Source organism: Physella acuta, unplaced genomic scaffold, assembly GCF_028476545.2.
Source record: "Physella acuta isolate Inbredline_101_S28 unplaced genomic scaffold, ASM2847654v3 ptg000973l, whole genome shotgun sequence".
Lineage (NCBI taxonomy): Eukaryota > Metazoa > Mollusca > Gastropoda > Physidae > Physella > Physella acuta.
The window spans coordinates 116,807-137,500 of NW_026732490.1; the positions used below are offsets into that span (position 1 = coordinate 116,807).

The 20,694-nt window shown below is 37.9% G+C and overlaps 2 protein-coding genes across 2 annotated transcripts in view; both read right to left on the minus strand.

The window, feature by feature from the left end:
- Positions 1-20,694, minus strand: part of LOC131954116 (uncharacterized) — a 245,497-nt gene that overhangs the window by 63,677 nt on the left and 161,126 nt on the right. The window lies entirely within an intron of this gene.
- LOC131954108 (disintegrin and metalloproteinase domain-containing protein 10) lies at positions 1,270-15,856 on the minus strand. The gene is made up of 19 exons (XM_059317630.1): positions 15,691-15,856; positions 12,095-12,230; positions 11,891-12,012; positions 11,268-11,439; positions 11,040-11,151; positions 10,544-10,744; positions 10,055-10,201; positions 9,543-9,735; positions 9,066-9,238; positions 8,216-8,533; positions 7,982-8,126; positions 6,486-6,636; positions 6,193-6,319; positions 5,852-5,941; positions 5,420-5,528; positions 4,749-4,901; positions 3,920-4,059; positions 2,047-2,352; positions 1,270-1,649 (listed from the first exon to the last, which is right to left on the minus strand). Exons 1-19 carry the CDS (start codon positions 15,764-15,766, stop codon positions 1,416-1,418), a joined length of 3,105 nt encoding a protein of 1,034 aa, XP_059173613.1. The 5' UTR covers positions 15,767-15,856; the 3' UTR covers positions 1,270-1,415.

A 20,694-nucleotide genomic window follows, 5' to 3' on the forward strand; every position in this document is an offset into this window, starting at 1 on the left:
TTTCTCACCATTAGTTGTATGTTTCACCCCAATCATACAAATTTATAAACCAATCACATTTGTCTGTTCCCCTACAGCCTACAGGAATAAAGTGAATTGTTGTCATAGATTAGCAACAAGAGCAGCACCCACCTACCCAGCTGTGGACAGGCTGGTTCCCTGCTACCATTCATGTTATTCTCTAAAGTAGTACGTTTGTTCAGTCTGTTATCATGGTACTCAGTTGTATAAATATGTCATCATACATATGACATTCAGTCATATAAGCATTATTAAATCATACATATAGCATACAGTTCATATAAATCTGTGATCTTATGACATACAATGGTATTAAAAATTCAGTCGTATAAATGTGTGATCATACATTTAACATTCAGTCATTATCATATCATGTGTGACCATACGTTAAACATTCAGTCATATAATGTGTGATCATACATTCAGCGCTACAAAAAATAACACATCTTTGGAACGTAATGGCATTTTGTTCATGAAACATCCAGATCTTGTGTGCATAGAAACAAAATAGTTTTTGTGCAATAATACTTCTCACCAGTTCTCAAGGAAAAATGAAAAAAAAACACAAAAAAAACAAAGGAGTTACAGAAGCAAACTGAGCTGCGTGGATTTCATGGGAATATTTGTGTTGAGCTTTGTCAGTCAGCTGGTCTGTCAGTGGGATGTCATCGGTTTATGGTGACATCTGTGGTGGCATGACATCTGTCTGTGGTGGCATGACATCAGTCCATGTCAATAGCGCTTGCATTTGTCTATGATGCCATGATGTCCGTGGTGAAACGTCATGTGTCTCATGACAAGTCATCTGTCAATAATGACAAGTCATAGAAAGCTAGGGAAATGACAGTGTAAAAAAAAGCATTGGACCACTATTCATCCATCACTACATGTAACTTTAAGCTTGTCATCAGCAGCTTTATCTTTCTCGCTGGAGATTCTGATAGACTATACATTCACGATTGTAGAACATAATGATTGTAGAACATAATGATTGTAGAACATAATGATTGTAACTGACAGAAGATTGAATCTAAAACTAAATGCATCCATGCAACCATTTTCTGTCTAAAAAACAGAAAGAGAAATCAGATATTGCCACGTGGTAGGTTGAGACAATGCTAAATGCTTGGGTAACTCAGCTGGTCAGTCCATGGCTTGAGCTGGTCAGTCCATGGCTTGAGCTGGTCAGTCCATGGCTTGAGCTGGTCAGTCCATGGCTTGATGTGGTCAGTCCATGGCTTGAGCTGGTCAGTCCATGGCTTGATGTGGTCAGTCCATGGCTTGAGCTGGTCAGTCCATGGCTTGAGCTGGTCAGTCCATGGCTTGAGCTGGTCAGTCCATGGCTTGAGCTGGTCAGTCCATGGCTTGTGGCCAGATCAATTGTCTGCGCTGGGCTACAATCTCTTAAGCTCCATGTCATTTTTAGCTTTCTTCTTCCCGCGGGCTGCCTTCTCTGTGTCCCCTTTGTTTTTCCTGGCTCCCCCGTGGCCCCTCTTAGGTCCACCTGAAGGGATGGCCGTGAGGTCAGGAGCACGGACAGGTTCTATCAGCAGCGGGGTGGAGGAGGACGAGGTGGGGGCAAGTTCTATAGTTAATGGCACAGCGCTGGAGTAGGGGGGTGGGGGCTCCTGGAACACAAACAAAATCTGTGATTAGTGGACTAAAACATAAAATGTGGAGTAGAAGACTGCAACAATAGTCACATCTCAATCATCATCTACCAGTACATACCACCATAAACTCTACATACAAATGTAATCAACATAACGTAACCCATATCATCAGAACTGGGTGGGATCAGGGATATTCTGCAGACTCAAGTCCGTACTATAATCTGAACTCAAGATTTTTGGGTTAACAGTTGAGTGCTCTACCTCCAACAACACCATCCCATAAAAGTTAAGTTACACTTTTAAACCTACTGGCCCATGAGGAAGATGAAGCAGAGTCCCCCAGTTACTGTAACCTTGAGAAATGAAGGGATAGTGTGGTCAGCACTGTGGTTTATAAAATGCTTTAATGTACCTGGTTTATGGGAGGTAACTGTTCACTGGTCGCTGGTTTCCTCTCTTCCACACTCCTGGCCATGGGCCGGCGAGAGTGCCCGCTGCCCCCACTTCTGCCCTGATTCTGCCCAGACGAGGACTGGCCAGGCTGCTGTGGCTGGCGCTGTTGTTGACGCCTGCGCTGGAGCGTGCGAGGCAGTGTCAGCTGTCTGTGTTTAGGCTTGCGAGGGTTGGAGCTGGGCGTGTGAACGGCACAGATTTTGATGAAAACTCCCATCACAATGACTAGAGCTATCCCCATCAACAACACAGCCCACCAGTGTTTCTGTGGACAACATCAAATACAAATCTCACACAGCAGGACAAAACAATGGAGCTGATGCGTATTTCTTCATCTCATTAAAAGCCTATGGTGTTAGTTTAGTTTTCCAGATAATTTCACATGTAATGACAATTTTAGCAACAGCTACCTCTAACACAAACACCAAACTACCATATATTTTTACTTTCTCGTATATACGAAGTATAGAGAAAGTATTGTAATCGTGCAAAAAAAAATCGAGATTTTTACAAATCTCAACGTTTTACATCTCACTGATACGGAAAAACATAATTTTGCAATCTTGTCCGTATGTCTGTCTGTCTGTCTGTGTGTGTGTAAACACGATAACTTGAGTACCGTTACAGCTAGGTTGATGAAATTTCATATATAAGTATTTTATCAAAATCGTAGATCCGTATCAACATTTGAGTGATTTCCGATAACCGGAAGTGGTACTTTTTCTACTTTGAATTTTTCAAAAGCCTATAACTTGAGTACTATTTCAGATAGATAAATGAAATTTCACATGTAAGTAAAAGATCTAATTCTCTACCATCTGTCAAATTTTGAGTAATTTTCGTTGACCGGAAGTACTAATTTACGCTATTTCCGATTTCTCAAAAAAAACGCATGTAAATTTATAAAGTACTAATAATATTGCGCACTATTATGCACATTTTGTTTTGGTACTCGCTTGGTGCTCAATTTTTTTTTCTACTACAATTTATTCTATTTTTAAAAGTTTAAGTAAACAAAAATCATGTCTATATTCCGAGTTGACATCCCACGTAGTGTTATATTAGAATATTCGAGAAAGTTTAGGGGAGATCACTCCCGGTTTATTTATGTAAATCTCACGCTTTAAAAAAATGTGGTACTGATAAAAATACTCTCTGGTCAGCAGTATTATTTAATTCTTCTGGTATAACTGGAGTCAGGATTAGGCTAAGGATCCTGCTATGGACAGAGTAGTAGTAGTGGCAAGTTATTATCTGAAAGGGGTTGTGCTCGTTTTTACTTTCTCGTATACAGAGTATAGAGAAAGTATATTAAACTTGCACAAAAATCACATGAAATTTTTAGTTTTTATCTTTTTACACCTCAGTACCTCAACATATACGCGTTGAAAGATTTGGGTGTTTCCAAGATGAAGGAAATGGGTGTTTCCAAGATGAAGGAAAAATATGATTTTCAAATCAATGAGAAATCCAGCTTTCCAAAGATGCAAAATACAATGCGCTGACGGATATTGAACTTTTGGTAAGATTGGAAAAAAATTATTGTTTTTAAATTAATGGTGTTATTAAAATTATATTTTAAACATATTAAAAAAATTTCTCATTTAAGTTATTATTTTCTTAACTTAATACAAAAATAGACAAAGTATCCAAAAGTGCAAAAAACTCAATGTGATGAAAAATCACAATTTTGGTGATTTTTTACTACGCATATCCCCTTAAATATTTATTGCAAACAAATAGTTGGCTGTACAGCAACCACCTCTGAACATTTAAAAAGATAGTCATGTTTAAAATTAACACTGGCAAAAAGTGAGGAAAAGTTGACCAACCACAATCCACTGCTGAATGTTCTCTAAAGTTTCAGGATTAAAGATGAGGTTCTTTAGCCTAGCCAGTGGACCATCAGCGTCCACACCCCGACATTTGTGGAAGACGTCACAGTAGCCTCGGTAGTTGTCACACGGAGAACCTGTCACAGAGAGATGGTGCATGGTTACAGCAGGTCAAGCAGGTCTTGTGGCTGGCTGGTTGACATGGGGTCTCGTTAAACTAATTAAAAGGGTTATTGGCATTTAAAATTTAATTTAAAATACAATGGATTATCATTAAAAATTAATAAAAAATTTCCTTGTTCAGTGAATACGACCGAAACTAGACAAGATTGTACCAGCAGGCAGCTGAACTAAAAACAAGACTGTACAAGCAGGCAGCTGAACTAAAAACAAGACTGTACCCGCAGGCAGCTGAACTAAAACAAGACTGTACCATCAGGCAGCTGAACTAAAACAAGACTGTACCCGCAGGCAGCTGAACTAAAAACAAGACTGTACAAGCAGGCAGCTGAACTAAAAACAAGACTACCAGCAGGCAGCTGAACTAAAAACAAGACTGTACCCGCAGGCAGCTGAATTAAAAACAAGACTGTACCCGCAGGCAGCTGAACTAAAAACAAGACTGTACCCGCAGGCAGCTGAACTAAAAACAAGACTGTACCAGCATGCAGCTGAACTAAAAACAAGACTGTACCAGCAGGCAGCTGAACTAAAAACAAGACTGTACCAGCAGGCAGCTGAACTAAATAAACTACTGTACCAGCAGGCAGCTGAACTAAAAACAAGACTGTACCAGCAGGCAGCTGAACTAAAAACAAGACTGTACCAGCAGGCAGCTGAATTCCCCTGGGTTCATCCGCAGGTTTCCCCAACTTCTTGCTGGTGACGTCCAACAGCAGCTGACGTAAATCCTCGTTCTCTGGTTTGTTGATGGCCACCTGGTCAAACGAGCTGACACACTTGTTGGTGACTGGGTTGGCTGCAACACAAAGCAAAGTCTAAACCATTTCATTTAAATATACAGAGCTGACACACTTGTGGGTCACTGGGTTGGCTGCAATGTGACACAAAGCAACGTCTAAAACTATTTCATTTAAATATACAGAGCTGACACACTTGTTGGTGACTGGGTTGGCTGCAATGTGACACAAAGCAAAGTCTAAACCATTTCATTTAAATATACAGAGCTGACACACTTGTGGGTCACTGGGTTGGCTGCAATGTGACACAAAGCAAAGTCTAAACCATTTCATTTAAATATACAGAATTTTTTTTTCTTTCAGTTAGCAGGTATTTTTAAGAAATAATTTAAATTGAAGGTATTTAGAAATTAATTAATTCATTTGGTCATCAGAAAAGAAATTAATTATTTAAGTCAATAAAATATGTAAAATATTTATGATATACTGCTATAAATTGATGATATATATGTAAGTGTAGAACCTAGATAAATGTAAACTCTACAGTATGTTTTGCAAGTCAATAAATGTAGCTTACTGCAAGACACATAGCACAGAGCTTCTCTGGATGGACCTTCATCTCCATTCTCAGCTGTCAGATAGCAGACTTTCCAGTTGATTCTTTTACACACAGAGTCTACGCATTCCTGGTCAGATAAAACAGTACAGTTTTAAACAAGCAAATTTCTGGGTCAAATAAAAAAGTACAGCTTAAAACAAGCAAATTCTTGGTCAGATAAAACAGTACATCTAAAAACAATCAAATCTTGGTCAGACAAAACAGTACAGCTTAAAACAAGCAAACTATAAAGCCTTCAACACACCTTACACTTAAACACATATAACATCAGTATAATCAGTTTCATTATACTTTCACTTTCTTTTCTCTTGAATAAAATATTGTTCACACTATTTCTATTTTCCTGGTGCTATGAAGGAGGGGAAGAAGGAGCAATAGACAAGAAGTTACCCCATTAGAGCACATCTGAGCATCATCATTGCAGGAGGTTCCATTGGCCTCTATCTTGGCTTCAGGGCATTCAGCATGGGTGGAGGTACACAGTGGTCAAGGCAAACATTGGCCAGAACAATTAACTTGTTATAATTAACAGTGAGAGCTAGTTAATAGAACTATTAGTTTTCTAAGCACACAAGTACAATCTTTAAAATGTTTTAGTAACTGAACTAATTTTTTAAGGAAAAAAAATCAGTGATCTAAACACACAGGTGAAATCTTTAAGATGTTTTAGAAATTAAGCTAATTTTTAAACTAACGTTTAACTTTAAAGGAAAAAAACAACAGCTCTAAACCGAGTGATGAAACAAAGGATATTTGCAGTAAGAAACTTGCTTGCATTCGTCAGCTGGCTTACACTGGACTCTGCTGCTTGCTGACACAAACTGGCAAGTTGATGTACAACATGGGCCTGCTGTAGGACTGACAAGAAAAAGAATTGTCTACAAACTGGTGTATTATTTACAAAAATGTGTACAAACTGGTGTATTATTTACATAAAATGTGTGTACAAACTTGTGAGATTGTTTAGATGTATTGAGTGAGAAAAGAATGTGAAGAAAAGAAAATTAAAATGTCCTTTTTTTACCTGCATTTGGCCCCACTTTTAAGTGTGCACTGGACGCCATCACCTGCCTCACGTCCATAGCAACACATGTCCTCACAGTCCTGAGCGTAGCCACAGTCACACTGCTCTCCCTCTTCCTTGATGCCATTACCACAGAATGCTGTCTTAGAAGCTGGAAAATAAAACCAACAGTAACCTGAATGACAACTTTGATGCCATTACCACAGAATGCTGTCTTAGAAGCTGGAAAATAAAATCAACAGTAACCTGAATGACAACATTGATGCCATTACCATAGAAAATTGTTTTAACATAGCATGGTGAAAACCAGTTTTTAACATAAGCTAGAACACCCATTATCCTTTGAATAAATATATATATGACATCACATCTAAGAAGAGATCACATCTCAGCCAACATGAATTTGGCTGAGCATGGTGCCGACCACACTATCCCTTCATATAAGGAGGTCACAGAAACAGGTTAACTCTACTTCACCTGCTCTGTGTCTCACCAGGTTTCAAAGGCAACTGTACTATACACATCTAAAAAGAAGTCACACCTTAACTTACATGTTTTTGTCTTTTAAAAACATCAACTTCTTTCTATAGTATTTTCTGAGCTCAAACCTCATATGAATAATAAATGATTAAAGTATTAAAGCTAATGACGAAATAATAATAATGAATTTGAACCATTTGCACACATTGGGATTGCCCACAAGATCACTTTAATATGTGGCTAACGCACTGGCATCTCAGCTAGCTAGTCACTTACATTTTGTTTAAAACTGTATATAGGCTATTCTCTGTTGTACCTATATACAATTTTAAATAAGGGACGGAGTGGTCTAGCGGTAGAGAGCTGGACTTCTAACCCGTAAGTCTCGAGTTTGAATCCGGGTTCAAGTCAGTAGACCGTCCGTGAGTCCACCCAACTCTGATGGGTACCTAACTCACGTTAGGGAAAGTAAAGGTGGCTGGGCATAGTGCTGACCACATGATCTCTTCAAATGCAGAGGTCACAGAAACAAGTGAACTCTACTTCACTTGCCCCATAAATCGTCAGGTTTGAAAGGGAAACTTTACTTTACTACTCTCTGTAAACCAAAAAGTAAACATAATAGTGTTGGAACCTAATAAAAGGAGCAGACCTATCATTAAAGCTCCAGCTTTTCAATTGGAAACATGGTCTAATTTTCTATGGAAGCCATGTTGTGAAAATAAAGTATTTGTCCTCAACTTGTAAATTTAAAATTGTGTTTCTACATAAAAATATATCATTCATTTAATTTAAATCTTTAATAAATTTTGTGAACAATAGTGAGTTTATATAGAATCTAGATTTTTTTCTGTACTGTGATCCAACAATAGGCTGGTTTGGTTGCCATAGATAACTCTTGATGTTGGGGTGGATGTGTATGATACTGGGTGTAGCCAGTATTGTGTACAAGGAAGTAATGAAAAAGTAGAAGCAGGAACCACAGCTATTGTTCCACACAGACATGTCTGACTTACGCTTGAAACAATTCCTTTTCCCACTGAGCTCATTAAAGATAACATGTAAGAGTCTGGTGATGTTGTCCCTAGAGCAGATACTGAAGCTATTGTTCCACACAGACATGTCTGACTTACGCTTGAAACAATTCCTTTTCCCACTGAGCTCATTAAAGATAACATGTAAGAGTCTGGTGATGTTGTCCCTAGAGCAGATACTGAAGCTATTGTTCCACACAGACATGTCTGACTTACGCTTGAAACAATTCCTTTTCCCACTGTGAGCTCATTAAAGATAACATGTAAGAGTCTGGTGATGTTGTCCCTAGAGCAGATACTAAAGCTATTGTTCCACACAAACATGTCTGACTTACGCTTGAAACAATTCCTTTTCCCACTGAGCTCATTAAAGATAACATGTAAGAGTCTGGTGATGTTGTCCCTAGAGCAGATACTGAAGTCGTCATTGTTGGGACGGTCTCCCATGGTTGCGCTGGCAAACATGATGTAGTTGCCATCTGCTGCGTTGGTCTGCTCTGTGCCAAATGGTGCGCACTCATCCCCCTGGTCATGCTGGAACATTCAATAAGAGATACATCATAGGCTTTTTGTACACGGATAGTTCAATGATAATAGAAGATTATTCAATTAGAGATACATCATAGACTTCTTGTACACGGATAGTTCAATGATAATAGAAGACTATTCAATAAGAGATACATCATAGAGTTCTTGTACTGGGATATTACAATAATAAAGTTTCCCTTTCAAACCTGACGGTCTATGGGGCAAGTGAAGTAGAGTTCAATTGTTTCTGTGACCTCGGCATATGAAGAGATAGTGTGGTCAGCACTATGCCCAGCCGCCTTTACTTTCCCTAACGTGAGTTAGGTACCCATCAGTGTTGGGTGGACTCATAGACGGTCTACTGATTTGAACCCGGATTTGAACTCAAGACTTACAGGTTAGCAGACCATTCCGTACCATATTACAATGATAACAGAAGATTATTAGCTGGTAACACAAAAATTACCTAAATTTATGACCAACTTCATGTGCTAGTGACTATCTCACAAAAACTAACTGGTCTGACCAGATGACCTACTGGTGATCCAAAGTTATGACCAACTTCATGTGTGAAGGTCAGCTGTGAGACACGGGGTGGGACAGCCTTGCCGTAGTTGACCGTGGTCACGATGCCAGTGTTTAAACTCTTGGGCACTGTCTCATCCCTCTCCAGGTAGCTCTTGTGCCTCTCACAGATGCCCCCTGATGCCACTGTGATAACAGAAAATTATATATATATATATATATATATATATATATATATATATATATATATATATATATATATATATATATATATATATATATATATATATATATATCTTAAAGGAAAAGAATTTAGTCAAGCCTTAAAGAGCTCTGAGGGATTATCTGGAATGTCAAAGATGACTGCTTTAAATTCCCATCAACAGCGCAGCACTTAAAACTACTAATAGAGAGGACTTAAAATAAAGTGAGGACTAAGAACAGAGAGGACTTAGGACAGAGAGAGGACTTAGGACATAGAGGACTGTACCTTCCCTAGCACCAACCCAGGCCAGCCCCAGTGTGCCTCTAGTGAAGTCGCGGTGTGTGAAGATGTAAGCCAGACAGAACTCGTCATGTTGGTCCATAGAGTTGAGGTTGAGAAAGTTGCTGACATCAATGTTTGGGTTACAGTAGCTGCTTGCTCCTGGTGAGCCACAGTTTTGGTTCTGTGGGGTCATAATCTGTCAACAAATAAACATTCATTCACAGTGGGCTTTTTTAAAAACAAAGTAAAATCTACTAAATAATAAGTGTATTTAATAACTATTGAAGAATTGAATTTTTCTCAAATTCACCATTTTCTTGCAGCAATAATTGCAAGTTCCATTTTTTTTTCAAACAATGACATAAACTTTGATAGGCAAGAAATCTACTTTTAAAATTTTATTTATAACCAGTTTAACCTTTTACATATAAAAAACGGAAATATCTTCCAAGTGTAAAAACTGTTTTGAAAAAGAACAAAACAAAGTCCTTCAAACTTGATAGAATAAAACTTACACTGGTACGCTGCACAACGAAGTTGATCCCCTGATATTTTAAGTCATTGTTGTAGGTGGTGAAGATTGTTCGATGGAAAATGTTTTTCAATGCATGCACATGATTAGCAAAGAAGGCGAGGATTTCTTCCTTGGCTCTTTCATCACTCTATATTTCAATAGTAATAAAATTATATTTTCAAATTTACATTAACATAAAAATATTTTCACACAACAGAAACTGAAAGATTATTATATTTGACAGATGAGATGATTAATAGTTCAGAAAGTACACAATGTTTCTAGTTCATTACCAAAGTATTGAAATCTATATGTATAGTTATTAAATTTGCATGATTAGGCATATAATTAAATAGGCAGCTATTAATAGTATTTATACACATCTCAACAGATCTTAGGCTTAGAATAAAAGCATCACACTAAACATGGTTTTGATTTTAAAATAACTAATGTCTGTATTGTGTGAAAACAGAAGTCATGATGATCTTACCACTGTTTGTTTAAATTTCTCATGTTTAACAAAGTTCCACATCATGGGGTCAGAGCGCAGGTAGAGAAAGCAGGTGCTGTTAGGGTTCTGTATGTCCTTCTGTGCCGCCTTCTTCTTCCTCTCTGGGTGTGAGTAGCCGTTGGCCTGAGAGGAGTACTTGTTGCCTGGTGACTCACTCTCATAGTGCTCAGCTGTGCTGGACTGAAAACAACAGCCAAAAAGATGTTTATTTAAGCACCACAAATTGGTTATCAACCATAGAAAAAAATTATTGATACCAAGAGCATCAGATCAATCTAGAAATAGACATGTATGATTATTAAATATCACTGTAGAATTATATAACAGAAGACTAGATTAGCCATATTAGATCTTGCAATACATAGGCATGCTTATTAAATATCAGAATAGCATTATAAAATAGATGACTGAACTAGCCATGCTTTTAACTGCCAAAAGAAAGAAACTAAATGTTTATATATTTAAAAAATCTTACTCTTTTATGTCTGTTAGTTATATCCTCTACGGCTGATTTTGATACTTTGTCCATCCATTCCTTTACTCTGTCCATCCCACACGACCCTACATCATCTGCTGCTCTTCTATGCCTGTACAAGTAAATGTTATCACTACTACAAGTGGTACATTCTGTCAAGCTAAACACAAGGTATAGAGCTAGTAACAAACACTTGTTGACACTATCATCCACACAAGATGTACTGACCTGAATGGATCCTTATCCATGTGAGTCTCTGGATATATAACTGCATGGAAATTTGGATTGTTAAAATACTGCTCAGCTGATTCTATATGATAAGTTGTTTCCCCTGGTATATGTATATGTCCACGAGCTGTGCCATTAATGATGGACATATGAACATCACTTCTGGGAACACCTTGGGAAAGAAATAAGTTAAATATTATAGAAAAGATTAAAATAGCTTCAGAACAGCTCAGCATAAACTAAAATAAAATCTTAATGCAAAAAGACTATGCTGTATAAGCTCGTGCTAGTCATGTTTATTAGAACATAAAATTGATGAATACATTAATGACTTACACTAAACATTTCCACTGTATACAAGTAATGTGTTTATGACTAACCCTTGATATATCCAATGTATGTTAACAATGTGTTTATTACTTACCCTCAAAATATCCACTGTATATAGTGGATATGTATTAATTACTTACCTTCAACACATCCATTGTATGTAAACAATGTGCTACTTATCCACTGTATACAAGCAATATGTTAATGACTTACCCTCAACAGTATATGCACTGTATATAAACAATGTGCTAAAGACTTATCCACTGTATACAAGCAATGTGTTTATGACTTACCCTCCACATATCCAGTATATATAAATGATGTATCTACATGTACCCGCCTGCCATCAGGCTCTAGCATGGTATGATCAGGACTGAATATATCATTATCTTTCTTAAGCTGAAGTGAAAAGTCTCTGTAAAAAACAAAAAGATCATCAAGTACTGGTTTTTGTTAATTGACTGAACATAAGTATCCAGCATTAAAACAAAACAGACCTGTTGTAGGCACGGAAATGGAGATGTAAAGTCTGATCTGTGGACCTACGAACCCTCTCGTGTTTCTTGTGGAGGTCTTGACTATCAAATGTTAATGTCTGGAAATCATGAATGTACTCATCTAGTCTAGCACTATCTGTGAAGAGATTTTCAAAATGTTCATAATTTTTTGCAACTTGTTTAACAGTTTAAAGTCCAACTATATTTAATTCATGCACAATATAGAAATAAAAATTTATATTTGATAAGAGTTAACATGTTGGATTACAATGGATTGTAATTTAAGCTAAAAATGCAGGAAGCTGCACTATTTTCTTCTAGTGCACAAGGAGGCATCACAATATCTTTGAAAATATGCATACTTAAATAAGCTCCAGGAAAATTTTTTATTTCACTTAGAAACTTATCGATCTAGTAATAAAAATGGCTGCATCTATTTCAGACCCGGGTCCCAATAGCCTATTGGGGCCCCAAGGCCTTACAGCCTCATCTGCTATTCAGACCAGCCAATACAATTATTAAGATTTAGATCTAGTTAAACAAGAATTCTTTTAAGATGCAGAATATATTTTTTCTGTTGCTGAGTTTTTTTCTTGTAATTTTAAATGATATATTGAGATCTTGTTTTAAATACCCAATATCATTCCTGACAAATGTTATGGTGAGCGGGAATTGAGCGGGAGTGATTAGGTCTATAATATATGGCCTATGGCATGAACTGCTCCAACCAAGCGAATATTGGGCGTGCATGTAAAAATGTGCTTTATTTTTTTTTCTGTAAAACATAATTTGATTTTACAGGCATATCAGTCCAAATACAAAAAGAAAAAAAAATTGTATAGCAATGTTCTAGCTATGATCTATGCTATACGCCTACACTATTCACATCTAAACCAATGTGAACTCGCAGTGACCCTAGCTAGACCCTGCCGGTATTTTTTTGTGCTGACGAGAAAACGTGAGCGGGCAATAAATGGAGCAACGATGTTTATAATTGCCGTGTTTAAAAATCTAAATCTAGAAAAGATATAGAATCTATAAAAAAACAATTTAAAAAAAAAAAAACAATGCAAACAACGCAACTATCAGTATCAAGATAGAACAATAAACTTAGTTAAATACACTTCAATTCTCGCAAAAAATTGACTGTTTTAAATTAGGAGTACTCTACACAGTTGTTCCTGGTAGATCTAGATCTAAAAATTAGATCTACCAGGAACAACTATAGAGTACTCAGAATTTAGATAGGTTCCGAACCCGTAACTGATCAAGATTATGGTGGCATGACGTTCTCCACTCAAACACGATGTCTTATGATAAATAATAAAATATTTAATGATTTTGTATATAGAGTTAAATAGGCTGATGGCCTATAGGTTATAGTAGGGTATTTATAAATTTAAGAAATAGCAACACAAGAACTAACACTACTACTAATAGGGATTTTGGTAAAAAAGCACTAATCATCATATAAAAATAAAAATTACATATTCTTGTAGAGCTCAACAAAATGAAAACAAAACAAAAAAGATTTTCTGTCTAGCTCAAATAGTTTTTTTTTTGCGAATTTTTTTGTGAGGGGTGGAATCCCCTTACTTTTGCATTGGCCAATTGTGACAAGTCATGGTATACCCGAATAAATTGAGCATAGTTATTTTAATTGCTGTTGTATTTTGTTCATATTTGCAGAGTTTAGCTAGAATGATATATAGAACTTGTAAATGTTGTTGAAATGAATAAAAATAATACAGAACTTATATTTTTGTGTTGGCTTCCTCCCATAACCCCAAAAAACTGTGTGCTGCGCAAATATGAAAGCCATATTTTATATAAATACAGCAAATGAAAGAACTACAAAGTTTGAAATCTAAAGTAATTGACTTGAACACTGTTATGTGCATATAATATTATAATTGCCTCATTATTTTGGGCAGGTGAAGTAGAGTCCATCTTTAAGCCATTTTGTTATAAAACTGCTGCGCAAATATGAAAATGTTTCTAAAGCAATATTTTATATAAATACAGTGAATGTAAGAACTACATAGTTAGAAATCTAAATGACTTGAACACTGTAATGTGTATATAACTGCCTTGTTATTTTGGGCAGGTGAAGTAGAGCCCATATAAGCCATTTTGTAAAAATTTAAATGAAGTTATCAGATCAATGTTTTTATGTGTGAATAGTGTATGGATTCTGATTTTCAGCATATAACTATATCTAAGGGTAAGTAGAACTTGAATACTTAAAATTACAGTTAGCACAATGCTAGTGTATAGCAACAGACAGGTAACCTAGATCTAGGTCTGACTCTTGTCAGTCTAGTCTGACAAAATTGGATTTTAGGAAAAACATTCTGCAAAACTAGAACTAGAGCTGAAAAAATTAAAGATGGGTATGTAAATATATTCTGAAATAAAAAATTAGGAGATTTGTTTGCACATTCCATAAGAATGCTGTTGTTAGTTGATCAAACTTAAAGGCCGGAAGATCGGGATGAAAAAATATAACAATGGTGGCAACGCGACCTACATACTTAGTACATACAGTGACCACCTCTAAACGAGTATATCTAATGTCAGTCAAAATATCCAAAAACAAATATCATTTCCACATATATAAGATATGTCTGCTCAGTAATCTTCACTCATCTAGAATAACCTTTTAAAAAATCGTGATTCCAACGTATTTGAAACTAGCCTTCATACAGGGGGAAGACCAAGGCAGAGACAGCGTGCAATCAGATCGCTAAGCCATCAAAACAATGGGAAAACCATTCTACTTTTCATTTAACATTAGGAAATGACCTTTTAAACTTAATTAATTACCATAAATTAAAAACTTATTAGTATGCAAAACCAAATCTCGTGCGCCCGGTATCAGAAAGTAATGGGCGATTTCGGGTCATGTTTTTACCGCGATCTCGGCCGATACCGACAAGCCTACTACTAAGGTATTATTTTAATACAGGTTGTACGAGTGTGTAACGCCCCCACTCCCCCAAATAATTTCAATAAAATTGAATAAAAATAGTAGTATCCTAGTTATCTAGTAGTAGTGAAATGTTATGAATTGAGAAAGACAAATCTTATTGCATAATTCACAACTTTGTGATACATTTTAGAGAAGGGGGGGGGGGGGGTGGGCAGGCAATTCGGGAGAATGTTTACACCAGTGTCCGATTATGGAGTCTTCTTTAAAAAATGGGTGCTAGGCTACTGGTAGTTAACTAAATACACACATGGCTGGCTAATGTCAATGCTAACCCCAACCCTGGTCCTACCATGGCATACACCTAACCCTAAAATTAGTCGAGATTACAATACTTACTACTAACAACCCAACACCCCTATTTTAAAGAAGATTCCATTATCAGACAACAGTATCTAAATCTATAAACTATAATCATCCGGCAATTTTTGTGATTGTTTGATCTAATCTAGATCTAGTCTTGATTCTAGATCTAGAACTAGACCCCACAACCCACTGACAACCGCATGACACCCGATCTAGTTTGACTTTTTGACTTTTTGAGTTTGACTGGTCGAGTAAAGTTTTGATTTTTTAATTAAAAACTAATAGTAATAGGCCTAATTACCTGATTGCTGGACTATTATAACGAATTGTATAAACAGTAATATACATTGTGTAGAAGTAGTGCTGCCTAAAACCATAGTGAATATTTCATATAAGCATGTCAAAATTATTATTCACTATTGATGTTTTCTTTTTGTTTATGATAATGATACAGCCATCTTGTTAGCTTTTGTTGATTTTTTTTTTCCTAGTCTATTTCCTATATCTTTGCGCATGCGGAAAACTATTTATAGTTTTGTTTCGTATTTTAGTTGAACTGATTTAATAATAATAATACTCGGTAGGTTTGATGTTTTTTTGCAAATATATGTAAATGTATGCTTAGGCCTAAAACAATTTTAAAAAATGTACAATTGCAATAGTGGCCATTGTCATCCGATTTTAATTCCCGCTATCCATCGTATCGTTATACATCGTCCGGGTGCGGGAGAGGGAGGGGGGGGGTGCACTTAAAATATCCGGGAGAGGGGGCGGACAATAACTTAATTATATATCCGAGGCGGGATGTAGGCAGACAATGGACATTAGTTAGCCTAAAGAATATATTTATATTTATATTATATATTTTAAATTAGTTCAGGGGGTGGACGTACTCCTGGCTGGGGTGTCTCCCCCCCCCCCCCCCCCCCCCCCCGAAAAGATGCATCAAAGCAACTCTTGGCACAAAATGCCAGACCCTCCTATATAATCCCTTTTAAAATTATGTCACAACCCATTGATTTACCAAGGTCGGTTAATATTAAAAGGCCCTATTTTAATCGATTTATATTACAGTTTTCAAAACCAGTTTAAAAAAAAAAAAAAAAAAAAGTAAAATTGACTGCTAAAATTCAGTTTCTAGCCTTTTCTGTTTAAATTGCAAAAGTGTTTGTCACAATTTCAGACAGACCAACACCCCCCCCCCCCTTGTTACACATCATTACCAGAGTTTCTTCCAGGCATCTCTTCAGGGGGGGGGGAGGCTTTGCCCCCGCCCCCCGAACGAAATGAACTTTATATAGAAAATATATACTTTTAACAGTGTCCGGCCCCCCGAAGAAAGTCTACATCCCCCCTCCCCCGAAAATTTCAAGTGCCCCCCTGGAGAAAAAAGTCTGGAAGAAACACTGATCATCACCAAAGTCCACCCCCCCCCCCCCCTCTATCTCTCAGATATGTGATGACGGCATTTATGGACTACTGTAGGCCTACTACAGTGAATTTTTTTTTTAATTTAACCCTTAAATGCATGACTTTTTAATAATGATTGAAAAAAATATTTTTATATTGTTTTGGTGGGTATATGAAGAGTATAGTCAAGTAAAAAAATATTTTTAGTTTAAACATGTTCTTTAATTAAAATCCGAAATGTTGCATGTCTGCAACATTATGTAGTAAGGTGATACTTTTTAAGACAATTGTTTGTCTTGTTACAACAAAGATATATGTTGCACTTGTGGCAAACTGTTTGAGCTTGATGTGAATTTGCACCTGTCATTGCACTATTCCACGAGACTTAAGTGTCCACACAGGTCCAGGAGATCCAGTGTCCACACTGGTCCAGGGTCCACACTGGTCAAGGATATCCAGGGTCCACACAGGTCCAGGAGATCCAGTGTCCATTCTGGTCCAGGAGATCCAGGGTCCACACTGGTCTTGTAGATCCAGGGTCAAAACTGGTCCAGGATATCTAGGGTCCACACTGGTCTTGTAGATCCAGGGTCAACACTGGTCCAGGATATCTAGGGTCCACACTGGTCCAGGATATCTAGGGTCCACACTGGTCCAGGATATCTAGGGTCCACACTGGTCCAGGATATCTAGGGTCCACACTGGTCCAGGATATCTAGGGTCCACACTGGTCCAGGATATCTAGGGTTTACACTGGTCCAGGGTATCTAGGGTCCACACTGGTCCAGGATATCTAGGGTCCACACTGGTCCAGGAGATCTAGGGTCCACACTGGTCTTGTAGATCCAGGGTCAACACTGGTCCAGGATATCTAGGGTCCACACTGGTCCAGGGTATCTAGGGTCCACACTGGTCCAGGATATCTAGGGTCCACACTGGTCCAGGATATCTAGGGTTTACACTGGTCCAGGATATCTAGGGTCCACACTGGTCCAGGATATCTAGGGTCCACACTGGTCCAGGATATCTAGGATCCACACTGGTCCAGGGTATCTAGGGTCCACACTGGTCCAGGGTATCTAGGGTCCACACTGGTCCAGGATATCTAGGGTCCACACTGGTCCAGGATATCTAGGGATTACACTGGTCCAGGATATCTAGGGTCCACACTGGTCCAGGATATCTAGGGTCCACACTGGTCCAGGATATCTAGGGTCCACACTGGTCCAGGATATCTATGGTCCACACTGGTCCAGGATATCTAGGGTCCACACTGGTCTAGAATATCTAGGGTCCACACTGGTCCAGGGTATCTAGGGTTTACACTGGTACAGGATATCTAGGGTCCACACTGGTCCAGAATATCTAGGGTCCACACTGGTCCAGGATATCTATGGTCCACACTGGTCCAGGATATCTAGGGTCCACACTGGTCTAGAATATCTAGGGTCCACACTGGTCCAGGGTATCTAGGGTTTACACTGGTACAGGATATCTAGGGTCCACACTGGTCCAGAATATCTAGGGTCCACACTGGTCCAGGAGATCCAGGGTCCACACTGGTCCAGGAGATCCAGGGTCCACACTGGTACAGGATATCTAGGGTCCACACTGGTCCAGGATATCTAGGGTCTACACTGGTCCAGGATATCTAGGGTCCACACTGGTCCTGGAGATCCAGGGTCCACACTGGTCCAGGATATCCAGGGTCCACACTGGTCCAGGATATCTAGGGTCCACACTGGTCCAGGAGATCCAGGAAGATACTCTGGATTACCAAGAGCATCTACTTCATATTATTCTTCACCTTGATTCACAATGATTTCTTAATGATTATGCTGAAACTAGAAGAAAAACAAGGTACTATATAATCACCAATGCTGATGTATAAAGTAAAAAAAATAGTGCAAAAGTAGGTCGATTTGCATAACGTTGCAGCACTGCAACCTAAGTTTTGTGAAGATTTTAAAATAAATTATGAATTGATTTTCAAAACAACACATACAATATGTAATACATACCTTAGGTTGTCAGAAACATATTTTTTGAAATATCAAAACCAGTTTATTTGACTTTGATGAACTTTGAAACGCCAACCAAAAATGCTGATATAAAAAACCTTGTGATCATGCACAAATTTGAGATCGGCTTGGCGGTAAAACAAATCTAGATCTAGGTCACTTAGACATGCGCAAGCTGTAGGTTAACATTGTAGTAATCAAACAACGTGATGCACAGAATAAAATATGTTTAGGCTAATATTTTATAGGAAGGTAACTGGTATGTTGCAGATTTGTACCGGTATGCATTTAAGGGTTAAATGACTTGAAACGGTTAACCTTTATTTTAAGAGAGGAAGTTGGACAGACTTAGGTAATAAAAATGTGATGAATCCACTTGTCACAATATGGTATTCGATTTGAATGTAGACAAGCTAGCCTGAATTAGATTTAGATCTAAGAACGCTGTTCTACATTGTATAAGAGATTTAGGGGTCGTCCATAAATGACGTCACACTCGTATGGGGGGAGGGGGGTCCGTAATTTTGTGACGGTGTGTGATGAGGGGAAGGGGGGGGGGGGGTCAGATGGTGTGACGTCACTTTTTTTGCTTTATAAAAAAAGCAATGTTAGAAAACTAGTTTTAGCCGTTATTTCGCGTTTTAGAAAACCGTTTTAATAAATTGTAATAGGAATTGATCAAAATACTACGCTGGCAGAGTTCTGACAAGATTTTGGAAAAATATCGATGTTTTAAGAAAAATTCAGCTGCAATTTTTAGGGGGGGGGCGGGGCTTGTAGGCTGAGGACGTCATTTTTTTTTGGGGGGGGGTCTGGCTTTTTGTGACGATGTGTTACTGAGGGGAGGGGGAATAAAAATCGTCTAAAAAGCGTTACGTCATTTATGGACGACCCCTAACACCAAAACAGAAGTGGGCCAAATAGGACAAAAACAACTATAATGGTTGTAATAGATTGAGTTAATTGTGAGGTCAAGGGAACTCACTCTCTGTATTAGTATTATATTTATATTGTTATCTTGAGTGATGTCCCTTACATGTTGTTATCTATAAATAGTTCTCTCTCGCCATTTTCTCTCTCTCTTTGCAACATGGCGTCTGTACATAATAAAGACTGTTAACAACCAACGCGGCTTCTCGTCAGTCATTACAATCCACGTCATTTGGCGACGAAGGATAAACATCTACTAGAAAGAGCACCTACTTACGCAAAAAAGAGGTTTGCTAGAGCTTATTAGCTAATTATTTCTAGAATTATGGCGCTGTATGGCCAAATAAAAGAATTTGATGCGAATGATGAAATCATTCAAGATTACCTAGAGAGGTTAAGCTTTTACCTAGAAGCTAACGACGTGACGATAGAAGCCAAAAAGAGAGCTGTTTTGTTAACAGTCATAGGGCCTCAACAATTCAGGCTACTAAAGGACTTATGCGCACCAGCTAGTCCAGATACCAAGAGCTTTAACGAGCTGAGCAAATTGCTAACAGACCACCATGCGCCTACCCCATCAAAGTTTCTATGTAGAGCTAGATTTGACAGTAGGACTCGTCAACCAAACGAGTCAATATCAGAATATGTTGCTGCTTTACGTCATTTAAGTAGATTTTGTGAATTCGGAGACACGCTGTCTGACAGATTATGTGAAAAGTTTGTGACAGGTGTAAACAGCCCTGATATTCAAAGAAAGTTGCTGCTCGAGTCAGATCTAAAATTGGAAAAAGCAATACAACTTGCAATGTCATTCCAGCAGTCATCAGATGCGGCGAGATCTTTAGCACCTTCAGAGATCCATGCAGTAAACAGCAGGTTAGTCAATAAACATCAACCCCATCAGAGCATTCCAATTTATGCTAAACAGCCTGCTCGTTCAAATC